The sequence below is a fragment of the Capsicum annuum genome, chromosome 10, assembly GCF_002878395.1.
Source record: "Capsicum annuum cultivar UCD-10X-F1 chromosome 10, UCD10Xv1.1, whole genome shotgun sequence".
Taxonomy (NCBI): domain Eukaryota; kingdom Viridiplantae; phylum Streptophyta; class Magnoliopsida; order Solanales; family Solanaceae; genus Capsicum; species Capsicum annuum.
The window spans coordinates 8,678,463-8,694,179 of NC_061120.1; the positions used below are offsets into that span (position 1 = coordinate 8,678,463).

Genomic DNA, 15,717 nt, shown 5'->3' on the forward strand with positions numbered 1-15,717 from the left:
CACTTCTTTAACTCAATTGGTAATGTTACTAATAATTATTATTAATTAGACTTTCTATTATAAATATTATATTAATTCTCCTAATATTGTAGTATTTTCTTCCTAATTTTATTAGGATTGTCATATTAAAAAAAAGGAAAATAGTTTCCCGCCTTTTCTTTTCCCAAGTCAAAAAGGTTTTGCCTTAATACAATCATTCTCCAAATAATATTAGGTTTATTGTATTTATAAAAAGGGTACAAAACCTCTATTCAATAATTATATCAATTAAAATATTTTAATACTTTTCGAAATATATTCTTTTGGACATCTGCTCTACTGTTGTATGTTATGGAATTAGATGTGACAAAATTAAATCCAATTTGTATAATTCTATCCAATTCATTTAAGTTTGATTTGGTTATAGACCTGCTCAATAATTAATTCAACTCATGTCAATTCCATCTGTTTTAACCCATTAAAAATTGGGTTAATATGCAATTTGAAATAATTTTTGAGAAATTTTGTCAAAATATTTTAAAAAGACGTTATTTTATTTGTTATGTTATATATAGTCATAACAAAGAAAAAATAATTAACTCAATACTAATTTTTTTTTTTTTTAAATTAGTAAGAATTGGGTGGGTTGAATTATAACCCATTACCTAACCCGTTTTGACTCAACCCATTTTGACCCAAATAAATTTGGGTCAGATTGCGCCTTGATCCATTTCGACCCACTCAAATTTAACCCAATCCACCCACCCACTTGCCTCCCCTATAAAACTACCAACAATAATTTTAGTAGAAAGAGTAATGAATATGATTTTCTATCTTTAATCCGAAATTTTGATGTCAAATTATGAATATGAAAGAAAATTCTAAAACACTTTTTTTCACATAGGTTTTATGCGTTTGGCTCTGAATTAAAAAGGGGTGGTTCGGTGCATTAAAATTTCCGCCATGCGCAGAGTCTGAGAAAAATATCTAATCACAAAAATTTATTATATCCAATCTTACCCTACGTTTTTGTTGGAAACTGTTTTCACCGCTTAAACTCATGACCTCTTGATCACATAACATCAACTTTATCACTTATACCCTTTAAATATTTACCTAAATACCCTTATAATCCCTCTATTTTCCTTAACCCCAACGCCTTTTTTTTTTTTTTTTTTGGAAAATAAAGAAAGGTAAAAAGAAAAGAATCCTTAAAGTATCGTTTGATTGGAAAATAAATTATCTCTGAATTACTAATCTCAGAATTAACTATCCTAGGAATAACTAATCTCAGAATGAATTATCCCCTACATTTCGTCTCAACCAAACATGGAATAAACTTCTTTTCTAAATTAATTCCAAAATTAGTTATTCTTATCGCTCATTTTTCTTTTTAAAAAAGGAAAAGGGGTTAAGGGGTCTAACCCATCTATGGCAAAACCATGTTTGTATAGATAGAGAAAAAGGGTTTAGGGTTTAAGCCTTTTTCTGTATTTACCAAAATACCCTTCTGCCGAGCACTTTTTTTTTTTGGCAATTGGGTTCTTGATTTTGCCTCAAAATTTTCAAAAATATTAGACTGTTTACATTCTTGTTACTGTCTATTGCTATCTGTTGTTTTGCCAATACACTATTTCTTGTACTGCTATTACTTCCTTTTCTGGAATGCGTTTGGACTATTTTCCCCTTGAGCTAAGGGTCTATCGGAAACAATCACTCTAACTATGAGGTAGTGGTACATCTGCATACATTCTGGCCTCTTCAAACCCCACTTTGTGAGATTATATTGGGTATGTTGTCGTTGTTTGAGTTGTAGATATTTTTCTTCAAAAATTGTAAAAGCAAAATATTTTACAAGTGGTATTTGTTTATGTTTCAAAAGGGGATTTTTTTTGCTATTGGTTTGTTGATTTTTTCTTTGAAGTTTGTAACTTTAGACTATTTTACAGGTGGGTCTTGGTTAGTCAATGGTGTTAAACTTGTTTGGGTTGAAAAGAAGGAATCTTTTTATTAGAGCTATTCATTTGGGTAAGCATTTCTCAACCCCAAATACAGAAGAAATCTTATTCAAATCAATTTGTGTGAATTTGAGGGAAAGAAAATGGAGATTCTTGGACCAACTGTTGCCAAGTCTTAAAGATTCTGTTCTTCCTCGTGTATTTCACGAGTTCCGTAGCTCTCCTAATGTAGTTTTAGAGCTTTACCAGAGAATATCAGCTAGTAGAAGTGTGTTAAGTTCTCTTGAAACTTGTTGCATTGTAATTCATACTATGGTGAATTGTAAAAATTACAATGATGCTTTGTTCTTGATGAAAGAGTTAATGATAAGTAGAGGGTATTCGCCTTTGGATATTTTAGAAGTGTTGTTGGATACTTATGATGTGAGTTTTCCGTGTGATGCAGTTTTTGATACTTTGGTTAGGGCTTGTACAGAGTTAGGGGCAAGTGATGGTGCATATGGTGTGATTGAGAAGTCGAGGATGGAGGGTTTTTTTGTTTCGGTTCATGCTTGGAATAATTTTTTGAATCGTCTTGTTAAAGTAGATGATGTATGTCGATTTTGGTTCTTTTACAAGGAAATGGTTTCATATGGGTACTCTGAGAATGTGTATACCTTTAATTTAGTTATTTATGCCCTTTGTAAAGAATGTAAATTGTTGGAAGCTATTTGCGTGTTTTATAAGATGTTGAAGAGTGGGATAATGCCCAATGTTGTTACTTTCAACATGCTCGTCGATGGTGCTTGTAGAATAGGTAAACTGGATGAGGCATTGAAGCTTGTTAGGAACGTAGAGATCATGTCAGATGGATGTGTGTTTCCTAATATAGTTACCTATAATTGTCTCATCAACGGATACTGCAAGTTAGGGGATGTAGCAATTGGAGAGCAATTTCTGGACGAAATGATTGAGAGGGGTCTGGAGCCAAATGTAAGAACTTATGCAACTTTGGTTGATGGGTACTCGAGAAACGGAATGCTGGATGAGGCATTTAGGATTTGCAATGCTATGGTTGAGAAAGGTTTGATGCCTAATTCAGTTGTTTACAACACAATAATCCACCGGCTTTACGTTGAAGGAGACGTCAACGAGGCTTCCAGTTTGCTGTCTGACATGATTGAAAAGTATATATCTCCAGACAAGTTCACCCATTCAATTCTTGAGAAAGGACTATGCAGGAACGGTCGCATAAATGAAGCTCTTAGTTATCATAAGCAGATTGTGGAAAACAACCTAATGGAAGATGCGTTTTCACACAATATTCTTGTTGATTATCTTTGCAAAAGCCAGAATCTATTAGGGGCACAGCAACTCATATGCAGCATGTTTGTTCGTGGTTTAATCCCGGACTTGGTCACATACGGCACTATGATCGACGGATACTGCAAAGAAGGCAACATTAATAGAGCTGTTGAGGTATATGATGATATTATAAAGGTGAAGAAAAATCCCAACTTAGTGATTTATAATTCTATTTTGGATGGTTTATGCAAAGAAGTATCGGTAGATGTAGCAGAAGTTTTGGTAGAGGAACTAAAGGGAACATCTTTATACGATGTGATTACTTACAACACATTGTTGAATGGGTATTGCATCGGTGGGAAGATTGATAAGGCATTGCATTTATTCTTGAAAATGAGGAAAGAGAGGATATCTGTTAACACAGTCACTTACAATATTTTGATTAATTTCATGTGCAAGTTGGGGCTGATTCAACACGCAAAAGAACTGATGAGTGTCATGATCACACACGGTATCTTTCCGGATTGCATAACTTACACAACACTTATAACAAGTATTAGTAAGGAGAGCAGTGCCGGGGAGGTTGTTGAGCTCCATGACTATATGGTGCTTCAAGGTGTAATTCCTGACAGTAAAACTTATAGAACCATCGTTAATCCACGTATTAAGCAAATAGATTGTGGTTTTGATTGAGAGCTATGCTGTTATGAAGCAAAGTAAGAAGCGAACATTAGTCAATTCGTTGTGCTTTGTGTGTTAAAATTGGATTTGCATATATGCTATGGGTCTTCATTCTTAAAATGCAAATGCTGAACTAATATTTTACACACGCCTTTTTGAAATTGCAGTTGCGGTGTTGTAATTTTGGCCATTACCTGACTTTTGAGATCGAGGATGTGGACAGCCTAGACACAGCTCTAGAGTCTTTCACGAAGGTTGAGAAAATTGAGGATTCAGAAATAAAGTTTACATGTGAAAATGTAAGGAGCAAATCACCATTAAGGAGCAGCTTGTGCTGGACAAGGCCCCATCTGTTACTGCCCTTTATTTCAAGAGATTCAAAACAGATGGTTCTCTTGTCGAGAAGATTGACAAATATGTTTCATTTCCTCTGGAACTGGACTTGCATACTTATGCTGATAACAGCCAAATTGATAATGTGAGTTCCTATTACTCCTCTGAGTCTTTGCTAGGAACTAGCAACTAGGAACTAGTGTTGCAGGGGTTCTTTTAGTTTTAGGAGATGGAAAATATGAAATAAAGTGAAATTTTGCTGGTAGAGAATGCGATGAAGAGTAAAAACCGGTGTTTAGAAGTAAATTTTAGAGTTTTCTGCATAAGTTTTAGCATCTGCAAGTTCTGGGATTCTTACGATGTAGTTTTGGTAAAGAATAGCCGATAGCGCTAGAGATTTTTTTTTGTTGAATGAATATAAACTTTCTCCTTTGTTTTTTGCAAAGATAGGATATGGGGACTAAGCAGGGTCAATTTTGTATACAGAATTTCACTGAATTTCTATTTAAGATCTTTTTTTTTTGTTCGCTTAAATTTTGAAACATGAAATAATTTTGAATTTTTGTTCTTGTGCACAGGAAGAAATGATCTTTATGCAGTTATAGTGCATACAGGATTTTCATACTCCTCTGGGCACTATTACAGCTTCATTCGTTCAGCTCCAAATGAATGGTACAATTAGTGTACGATTGATCTGTTCTCAAGTTCCCTAATTTTCTGTGGATTTCTAACTTTGGTACCATCTTGTTATTGTGCCACATTCAACATCATTTCATCTTTGCTCATTTTTGTTATATGGTATATCCTGCAGTCCCCTGGAATAAAGGAGGCAAAACAAGCATTTATGATGAACTGATTTGATATTTGTTTTAACTTGATAGGTTGTTCGTGTCCAAGAAGATTATGTGTTGTCACAGGAAGCATATGTTCTGTTTTATATGAAGAGGGGCACTCCTTGGTTTTCAGATTTTATTGAAGGGCAAAAGCCCTTTATAGATTCGTCCATACTGAATACTTCCCTAAGTCGGTTTTAGAGAATACAGATGCTGTCCGCATAACTTCTCCACTGCTGCCGAGTACTCAGACTTTCCGTGTCAAAGAACCCAATGGTACTGCAAATGAGTCATCTTCCAATTCTCTCAACAAGGTTCAAGATAGTGAAGGAAAGGAAAATGCGCACATGATGTTGCTCCTAGACCACCACTAGTTGCAAGTAATATTCTGGATTCCAAGTGATGTGAAGTGGATAAAGATAAAGTATCTGCAGCCTCACTACTTAAAGATGGGTCACCAGTTAAAGAAAACTGCAATACTCAGGACCCTGGTTCAACCAACAGAACTTTATATATCACACCCGAAACACCACCTACATCTCCAAACCCAGATATGTATAGAGAAGATCCACAGGGTAACCATATCTTCCACTTCTATTTTATAGTCAACTTTGTTGCCTATAGCGAATATAGAAAAGCTGGTGCTAAATCATTGGTTTTTATTTTCAGATAATGATTTCAGTATTCCTCGTGGCCATCTAAGAACGCCAGGCCAGATTTCTCGCAAAAAGCAACTGCAGAATGATCTAGAGCAGGACATGGAAAGAAAGAAGGCGTGTTCTCTGATAAAGAAAAGCATGCGTGGGTCTAGAGCCCAGCAACTACTTGCTGCAGTCGAGGGTTCGCGCAGTGAAGGTTCTGCTAACAAGAGGAGGAGAAGAATGGAAGTATCTTCAACTAGGTATGACAGTAATTCCACCAGTTGCCGAAGGTCTAGCTTTGGTTCTGTGATGCATCCTGTAATGGCTAGCAGCATGAGATAAGGTGGGGAAATACGTGTAATTTGTAACTGGGTACTATGAACTAACGGAATAGGGTCCTCATGCCAAGTTCTTGGGAATCTTTTATCCTCCAACAAACATGGCTCCAGGTGATTTTATAGACATTAGCTGTTCTTTTGTTCATTTTCCAGAGTTCATTGTATAGTGCAGAGTAAGAATATGTCATATCCTCATAGTTGAGAAATATAATTGCTCGCATATACCCAAGAACTTGACGAGGTTTTGTAGTATGAATTTTTTATTATCTATAGTGAACTTTAGTACATAGCAAATGTCAATGCTTTTATTCATTTATAATTTTCTTGATGCATGGATTTTGGGGGTGTAATACAAAGTATGTGCTTAGTTGAGAGTAAGAAATATTTGGATCCAAGCATCGTCAATTAACAGACAGAATAGAAATCACAACAAACCATGCAACTTATTTGGCTTCATTGTATTTTGTTCTTCTACATCTTAGGTTACATAATTCTAAGCTGTTTTCTTGTTTAATATTGAACAAATTATTTTCCTGTTCATTTTTCCTTTTCAGCTCCTCAAAACTTGTATATAAGGACACCTCAAACATGTGGTTATAATGATTGATGCATTGAAAGAGTTCTGCATTGAACCGCTTGAATGGACTCTCAAAAATGTTGCCTTGAAATCATGTTGCAGTTTTACCATTCTTGGCTTGATGCCCTGGCTCAATATTCCTCATGTATATACATGACTTCCACGTGAAATCATTTCGATGTTCCTGTCATCAACCTGCCCAAGCTTGAGCAGATTGGACGGGCTATATTTTCATGGACTAATTTTTCCACTCTGTATAAGATCATTATAAAAATTTGGGATATATACTTAAGTTCATGTGTATTGTTTATTTTTTAATTTTACAGTCTCGGCTAAGACATGGTCGGACATCTAGAGTGTGGATTTTCAAGAACTTTCAATGAGTAGAGATAGAGGGGATCAATGGAGAAGTACTGCTGTCCGTTCAAATCCAGCTTTGTGATGCCGCAGCTTGCACTGCATATCACCTGTTGACTGCTCTGGAGTTTACACTTTGGTCAGTTCGTCGTGATTTTTAACTTTCTTTCTATAATTGAAACCAAAATGACATCTTTTTCCATCAAAATAACGAGGAGCTCGAGCTCTTCAATTTCTAAACTGAGATGCCTTGTGACAATTGTGATTAGGGTTGTTGTTAGCTGCTGATAGGAACTTGTATCATTCCAATTGCGAAAGAATGAGGGACTAATCCAGATTCTCAATAACCCGAGCTCCTGAGATGGCGCAGTCAAGATATGTTTGATGGACGGAAACAACAACATGATACCTAGTGTAATCTCCACAAGTGTGGTATGGGGAAGGTAGAGTGTACGCAGACCTTACCCGCTACCTAGTAGAGATTGAGAGGCTGTTTCCATGTTTGATGGACGGAAACATGCTGCTGAAATCTTATCTTGTTCGACTGTTTTAGGTCCTGAAGGATCAACTTATTATTGATGCATATATCCTGAAGCGTACTGGGTATGTTGTTGTTGTTGTTATATATCTTGAAGCAACTCTGCAGTTTTCTCCAGAAAGTTCAAGTGTATTTGAGCACCTTACAGATGCTTTCTGTTTTAGTGATGAACAACATTATGTTATCTTTGAAGAGGACGGAGGAGTATCGCCTTCTTCCTGTTAAACTAGTAGTACATCATATCACACCATCTACTGTGGTACCATGATTGTTGCTCTTGGTGAAGTTACATATAGCGGCATTGTAAAGATGTCAAAATAGAACTGTTGATTATGAGTCTTTGAACATGTTACAAGTTATTACAGAGTCTGGGAGGCCATATTAACTGTGGTGTTCCGGCCAACTTGCACACTTCGACTTTTCACCAATCATCAAGTTTCATATTTGCATATATGAGTTGATTCCTTGATATGTAAGAATCTGTTCTACTTTCAGTTTATGCAAGTTTGTATACATTCTATGAAGAACTACATGGTGTAAAACTACCCTGCAGCACCACCCTCTACAACAAATCAAAAACAAGAAGAAACACCAGTTTCTTCATTGTACATAATTTATAACCTCGTCGATGAACAAAAAGCATTCAAATGTTCCATCTGTGTAGTCAGTACCCCGTGTACTCTAGCGAGCCTACACGACTGTTCAATAATTAGCTGATATGTCGAAGGCCTCTCCCATGGAACAATTCCGAAATCATCATTATACAGTTCCATTCCTTCAACCAAGAACTGCCAGAAGAACGATCCTGCACCCGACCTGTTTCTTTTTGCAGACTTGTATATGAAATCAAGAACCATTTTGATGAATCTGTCGCGTTGAGCAGGTTCAAAGTCCTCGTTCTCATTTGACAAACCGAATTCAGTGAACATTATCGGTTTTCTTAGTTCCTTGTCACCGTCTTCTATGTGAGAAAGCATCCATTTGGCTGCAAATTTTAGTTTTTCTTCGAAGTTCTTCTCAGGGAACCTACAAAATGAAAGGGCGTCAAATAGGAGAAATGCTAGAATCATTGGCATAATATATAAATAGACTTCTTTGACTTCGCCTCAACTGACAACTGAACACTCCAACTTTGAGAATGCATATCTAGATACCACATGTCGTCACCACTGCGTGTTGCGGGCATTCTATATGGACGTGGCACATAAATTTTGGAGGTCACCACTGCGTGTTGCGGGCATTCTATATGGACGTGGCACATAAATTTTGGAGGCGTCTAGATGATCGTTTTGTAAGTTGGGAATATTCAACTGATACAGTGGAAACAATAGAGGTGTCTACATGTGCATCCTCAAAATTGGAATGTTTAGTTACCATTTGAGGTCAAGTCAAGGCGTCTATCTATGCATTATGCATAAATAGTTTGTCACAAACTAAGAAAGTTGAGTATGAATGTATGCTAAAGAGCTCACCAATGGTCTGGATATACATGTACAGATGCAAAATCAATCGTCGAGAGCATGGAGTTGCGGATGAAATCTGAACCAAGATCAGCAGCCCAAAATTCTGGATTGGCAGTTGATCTTTTGGGACTTCTACGACCGTAGAATCCTTCTAGACCTACCGTTAGCAGATGTTTCCTATCGATGGACTTCACAAATGTTGACATCTCTTCTATCCAGTCCTGCAGAATTCTATGACATGATTAGTTCATATCCAGGTGAAGGTATGGAAGAAGAAAAGTTCCTTTTCACAATTAATTGGTCATACAAAAACAGATACGTTCGGATTAATATGCCAAGTTCTGAATTATCCTCAATACTGATACAAAGAAGAAAGGCAAGTAAGCACTTAAGCTTTGAGAGTGCATATCTAGACACCTCAACTTGGTCTCAACTGGCTACTAAACTCTCCAACTCTTCCTCACTATGTCTCGTGGACACCTGTTAAGATTAGTGCCTCAAAAGCTGTAGATTAGCTGTACCAGCTGCTGTAATTCAAAATACAGCAGTAAAGTAGGATTTAAATTTAGCTAAACAAGGCTGCAATCTTGCAGAATCGAATTTATTACATTTGCTGATCTTTAGGCCATAATTGTTAGAGATAATAGTAGTTTATTTTACTCCTTTTATTGAGCTTTTTCAGTTTTGATCTTATGTATAAATGTGGCAGTGATCAATGAAGCTTCACAATGCTTTCTGCTCTTTCCTTTCTTTGTTATAGATATGTTTTTCTCTCCAACAATTGGTATCAAGAGCATTGCCATCTCGAGGGACCTGTGAGAAGAGAGTGAGTCAAAAAACACAAGTTCTTTCTATATAACCATTTTTAAACTGTTATCTTAAATAGTTTGTAGAAAATGAATTCTGAAACAAGCTTTCTAACTCCACCTGTCTTCAATGGTGAGAATTATCAAGCTTGGGCAATTAGAATGACGGTTCATCTTGAAGCACTGGATCTATGGAAGCAATAGAAGAGGACTATGAAGTAACTCCTCTTGGAGCAATTCCAACAGTGAATCAGATAAAATATCACAAGGAGAGAAAGACAAGAAAAGCCAAAGCCAAAGCCTGCCTTTTCTTTGCGGTATCTCCTTCAATTCTGACTAGAATTATGCAAATGAAGTCCGCTACAGAAATTTAGGAGTATCTTGAAAAGGAATATCAAGGAAATGAAAGAGTGCAGAAGATGCAATTGATGAATCTGATTCGGGAATTTGAAATGAAGAGAATGAAAGAATCAAAAACTATAAAAGATTATTCAGATCAGCTACTCGACTTATCCAACACGGTGAGATTGTTTGGTAAGGATTTTACTAATGAAAGAATTGTTCAAAAAATTCTTGTCACACTTCCCGAGAAATACAAAGCCACAATCTCTTCTTTAGAGAATTCTAAAGATTTGTCAAGCATTACCTTGACAGAACTTGTTAAAGCTTTGCAGGCATTGGAGCAAAGGAGAATAATGAGGAAAAAAGGTTCTGTTGAAGGTGCTTTTCAAGCTAAATCACAGAATGAGTCATACAAGGGAAACAAAAAGAACCAGAAGCAAATGCAAGACAATAATTACAACAATCAGGGAGGAAGTAATCCACCCTGCCCTCATTGCAAAAAGACAAATCACTCTCAACAAAAATGTTGGTGGAGACCAGATGTCAAGTGCAACAAATGTGGTCAACTAGGCCATGTGGAGAGGGTATGCAAGTTACAAACGCAACAAGAAGAAGCCAAGGCTGCTGTAAATCAATATGAAGAAGAGCAATTATTTGTAGCAACTTGCTTTGCTACCAAAAACACTTCTAAAAATTGATTGATTGATAGCGGATGCACAAATCATATGACCAGTGATCAAGAGCTCTTTAAAGAGCTAGATAGGTCTGTTATTTTCAAAGTCAAAATTGAAAATGGAGAATATCTTGACGTAAAAGGCAAAGGAACAATTGCAATTCAAAGCCCTACAGGTTTGAAACTTATAACTGATGTTTTCTTTGTTCCTAATCTTGATCAAAACCTCTTAAGTGTCGGGCAGCTACTTGAAAATGGTTTCAAAGTGTTGTTTGATGAAAAAACATGTGTCATCAAGGGTTTTGATAATAAGGAGATGTTCAAGGTCAAGATGAGTGGAAGGAGTTTTTCCTTGAATCTGTTGGACGAGGAGCAAGCAACAGTTGTCAAGTTGGAAAATGATTCCGAGTTATGGCACAAAAGACTTGGACATTATCATCATGATGTCATACTCTTCATGAAAGAAAATCAACTAACAGAAGGTCACCCGAGCCTTGAGAAAAATCTGCTTGCTTGTGAAGCTTGTCGGTACGGGAAGCAAACAAGGCTTCCTTTTCAGAATTCATCATGGAGGCCAAAGAATAAGCTGCAACTTGTTCACACAGATGTAGAAGGACCTTAGAAAACACCATCTTTAAAGGGTAGTAAGTATTATATTGCCTTTATCGATGATTATTCCAGATATTCTTGGATTTATTTTTTGAATTTTAAATCTGAGGTCGCTGATGTATTCTGAAAATTTAAATCTTTTGTGGAAAATCAGAGTGGTTGCAAAATTCAGGTGATAAGAACAGATAATGGAATTAAATATACTTTAGAAAAGTTCAACAACTTTTATAATGAAGCTGCAATTTCAATTGCAAATAATCCTGTTTCTCACGGAAAGACAAAACATTTCAAGATCAAGCTTTATTTATTAAGGAAGGTGCAAAAAAATGGAGACATAAACATGGTGCACTGCAGAATTGATTTTCAGAATGCTGACATTTTAACTAAGTCTCTACCTAGAGCAAGATTCAAGTTTCTCATAGAAAGACTTGGTGTTACAGCTCGTTGAGTCAAGGAGGAGTGTTAAGATTAGTGCCTCAAAAGCTGTAGATTAGTTGTACCAGCTGCTGTAATTCAAAATACAGCATTAAAGTAGGATTTAAATTTAGCTAAATAAGGCTGCAATCTTGCAAAATCGAATTTATTACATTTGTTGATCTTTAGGCCATAATTGTTAGAGATAATAGTAGTTTATTTTACTCCTTTTATTGAGCTTTTTCAGTTATGATCTTATGTAGAAATGTGGCAGTTATCAATGAAACTTCACAATGCTTTCTGCTCTTTCCTTTCTTTGTTATAGATTTGTTTTTCTCTCCAACAACACCCAATGTTGACGTAAAAAAAAGGGGCAGCTCGGTGCACTAAAGCTACCACTATGAGCGGTGTCCGGGGAAGGGCCCTACCACAAGGGTGTATTGTACATAGCCTTACCTTGCATTTCTGCCAGAGGCTGTTTCCAAGGCTTGAACCCGTGACCTCGTGGTCGCATGGTAACAACTTTACCGATTACTCCAAGGTTTCCCTTCACATCCAGTACTGACGTGACAGATAAATTTTGGAGGTGTCTACTGATCATTTTGTAGGTTGGGAGTGTTCAATTGATACTGTGGAGACAAGTGGTGATGTCTAGATGTGCATGCTCAAAGTTGAAGTGCTTACTTGCCAGCTAAGGCCAAATTTGAATAGTTGTTTATGTACTATGCCCAGAAGAAATGTCCAAACATTTGAAATTCAACATGTAATGAGGCGATAATGTACGTGGATACATTTGTATTGCCAGAAATGTTTGAGGCAAGAATTGCCAAATGGGATTCTGGTCGTCATGTACATGAAGTATCCATAGACAGACGATGACTTAATAATGGAAAACATTCATAATATTACAAACAACAACTACGCCTCAATTTCAAACTGGACTTGTTTCATTCCACTACTCAGCAATTTGTCTTTAGGACTCATAATGCAACTTTCTAAAAATATAAAGTGACAGCCCAAACTTCAGAAAGCACAATAACGAAAATGAATAGCTATCAAAATGAGATAAGTCTAAAACTCACTTGAAGTGTGTCACCAGAAGGATCAGTCATGCAGCGAGGCTCGTTTATTAACTCCCATGCAAAGATAGTTGGATCATCCCTGTACTCAATCCCAGTGTATACGTTTCTCCGAGTTAGCACTATCTGGGAGTATGAAAAATGGACGATTACATGGGTCAGATGTTTACGAGAGAAAAAAATAATTTTAGCATTGATATCAGGATGTAGCATGTGGCTGCAGATAAAAGAGCAAAAGGATGGCTTCAATCATGGCATGACCTAACATAAAGGGCAGCCCAGTGCATTAAAGCTCCCGCTATGCACAGGGTCCGGAGAAGGGCCCCACCACAAGAGTGTATCATACGCAGCCTTACCTTGCATTTCTGCCAGAGGCTGTTTCCAAGACTTGAACCCGTGACCTCCTAATCACATGACAACAACTTTACCAGTTACTCCAAGGTTCCCCTTCATAGCATGGCCTAACATGAAAGCTATTATTTCCGTGTTTCTTTCTCTCCTTGTAGCATGTTGCAATAGGCAATTTGATAAAACAACTGAGTAATTACCTAGACACAGAAACTCAGAAAGCTAGCAGAAGATAGAATTGGCAAGCGCCAATGTAACTTATTCCGTTCATAATATACAAGAGATGAAACCATTCCTTGATCCCGATTCACTCACCACTTCATTATCGCCTCAATTCATGGTATGTATCCCACAAATAGGTAAAAGTAAATAACAAGACTTTTCACCGAGAATGAGCAGAAACTTCAGTGAACCATTGAGTTTCAATATATTAGTAAATTCTACATCAGCTAATACTTATTACTAAAGGAATTGACTAGCTTAACTTGACAAGATGTTTCCGCTTAGTGATTCCATATGCAACACTTGCGCCAGAAGAATATAACAAGTTTTATATCGATCCAATGTATATTCGCTTGCTCCCTACCCAACAATTAGAGGTATGCTATACATATCGTAAGACACAAGATTCTCCGAAGAAACTTTTTTCCTTGGAAAATTACCTTGACATAATTTTTGAAATAACGACGGATGGTAGGGTCATAGAAAAATGAATCGTTGGAAGAGCTTAAAGCAACACCTTCTTTCTCCGCCCACTTTACATACTCGGTCTTCCCGCCAAATGCATGCAGGTTGTTAACCAAGCTAAGCATCAACCTGATACCATTCTTTCTGGCTTCTGCAATAACATGATCCAATGCCTGCAACAAAACATGTCTGCATCAAGTGAAAACTACCAGACGTAGATGTAAATGCAGATGATCCATACACCGAATAATTCTAAGTAGCAGCCATTGATGGTTGCAACAGGGTCGACGGCCTATATCACACACTCTTGGAGTGAAGTTCTTCACCGGACCCCGTGTGAACTCGGAATGCTTTTTACATCAGACTTTCTTCTTATTCTAAAGATAGCAACACTAGATTTGATAACTTCATAGTACTTGACAAAAGCTAGAGGTCCTACAAGTAAACTTCCTTTATACATATAGGATACTACTCAATGTGAAAACATCCGGACAGATATCAAAATGCAGATGATTTGTTCATCGTATAATACCTAGTCATGTTATGCCTAATTCAAAAGATTAAAGATGATGGTTGCGTCAGGGTAGACTGCCGACATCTCAGTCCCTCTGGATGCGGCCGTACCCTGGACCTCACGTAAATTTGAGAAGCTTCGTACACTGGTCCTCCCTTTTCCTTCTTAAAGATATCAACACAAGATCAGATAACTTCACACTTATGCACTTGACAAGAATTTAGAAATCCTGTAACTAAACTTCCTTTTGTACAAATATGATGCAATTCAATGTAATTGATCTTGAGTAGGACTAATAATTATGAAAGGGTTGCTATAGAAGTGAAAACTACCAAAGTAAAAGACATAGTAGTAATATAACATAAATTGTACAAGCAACAAGTTTTACTTACTCTAACCACACTATAATCAAATCTACCAATGCAAAAGACGACAACAACAACGGCAACATACCCAGTTTATTCCCATTAAGTGGGGTCTGGGGAGGGTAATTGTACGCAGTCCATACCACTACCTCAAATGTGAGATAGAGAGGTCGTTTTCGATAGACCCCCGGCTCAAAATAAAACAATCTAAGAAGAAATAGTAATAGTAGGAATAGTAAAAGAACAAGATACCATAGAAATTAGCATACTCAATAATACCATACACAAGATACTCCAAGTAACACACCAATGCAAAAGACACAGGTAACAATTATAGAAATTGTACTAGACAACAAGTTTTACCTACTCTAGACACTTTCATCAAATCTACTAAAATAAAAGACATAGTACTTCCTTCATTTCAATTTGTTTGTCTTACTTTCCTTTTTAGTTTGTTTAAAAGAAAGGCTTCTTTCCTTTCACTTTGCACATGATATGTTTAAGACCACAAGATTAAAATGTATTTTTGAACATACAACATATCTTTAGTTTAGGATTACAAGATTCAAAAGTCGTTTTACTTTCTTAAACTCTGTGTCAAGTCAAAACCAAACAAACGAATTGAAAGGAGAGAGTAATAATTACAGAAATGGCACTAAAAACAAGTTTAACTTACTCTAAACACATTTTCATCAAATCTACCAAGGCAAAAAACACAAGTAACCACTATAGAAATGGCACTAAAAACAAGTTTTACTTACTCTAAACACTCTTTCATCAAATCTACCAAGGCAAAAAACATAAGTAACCATTATAGAAATGGCACTAAAAACAAGTTTAACTTACTCTAAAGGCATTTTCATCAAATCTACCAAGGCAAAAGACACAGGTAACCGTT

At 36.5% G+C, this 15,717-nt stretch overlaps 2 protein-coding genes across 10 annotated transcripts in view; one reads left to right on the plus strand and one right to left on the minus strand.

Moving 5' to 3' along the window:
• The first annotated feature begins 1,420 nt into the window (after positions 1 to 1,420).
• Positions 1,421 to 7,970, plus strand: LOC107845390 (pentatricopeptide repeat-containing protein At1g11710, mitochondrial). 4 transcript variants are annotated; one of them, XR_007046090.1, is made up of 8 exons: positions 1,421 to 1,769; positions 1,929 to 3,416; positions 4,070 to 4,380; positions 4,814 to 4,918; positions 5,117 to 5,643; positions 5,738 to 6,158; positions 6,951 to 7,120; positions 7,251 to 7,970. XR_007046090.1 is itself a non-coding variant. In XM_016689682.2 (3 exons), exon 2 carries the CDS (start codon positions 1,947 to 1,949, stop codon positions 3,912 to 3,914), a length of 1,968 nt encoding a protein of 655 aa, XP_016545168.2. In that variant the 5' UTR covers positions 1,421 to 1,769; positions 1,929 to 1,946; the 3' UTR covers positions 3,915 to 3,937; positions 4,070 to 4,211. The 4 variants fall into 4 exon arrangements, 1 of the variants encoding a protein (XP_016545168.2); XR_007046089.1 differs by having other exon boundaries at positions 4,814 to 4,907; XR_007046092.1 differs by lacking the exons at positions 6,951 to 7,120; positions 7,251 to 7,970 and adding an exon at positions 6,602 to 6,941 and having other exon boundaries at positions 4,814 to 4,907.
• The window catches only part of LOC107844140 (mannan endo-1,4-beta-mannosidase 2-like), a 13,465-nt gene continuing 5,685 nt past the window's right edge, over positions 7,938 to 15,717 (minus strand). For all 6 annotated transcript variants that reach the window (XM_047398473.1, XM_047398475.1, XM_047398472.1 and 3 more), the window contains 4 exons: positions 13,916 to 14,113; positions 12,909 to 13,031; positions 8,992 to 9,203; positions 7,938 to 8,545 (listed from right to left, as the gene is read on the minus strand). In XM_047398473.1, coding sequence (XP_047254429.1) covers positions 8,134 to 8,545; positions 8,992 to 9,203; positions 12,909 to 13,031; positions 13,916 to 14,113 — 945 coding nt within the window. In that variant the 3' untranslated portion in view covers positions 7,938 to 8,133. The remainder of the gene's footprint in view (positions 8,546 to 8,991; positions 9,204 to 12,908; positions 13,032 to 13,915; positions 14,114 to 15,717) is intronic.

Bases quoted from the DNA above. Each gene is read 5' to 3' on its own strand.
- LOC107845390 (XM_016689682.2), top strand. From the start codon at position 1,947: ATGGTGTTAAACTTGTTTGGGTTGAAAAGAAGGAATCTTTTTATTAGA.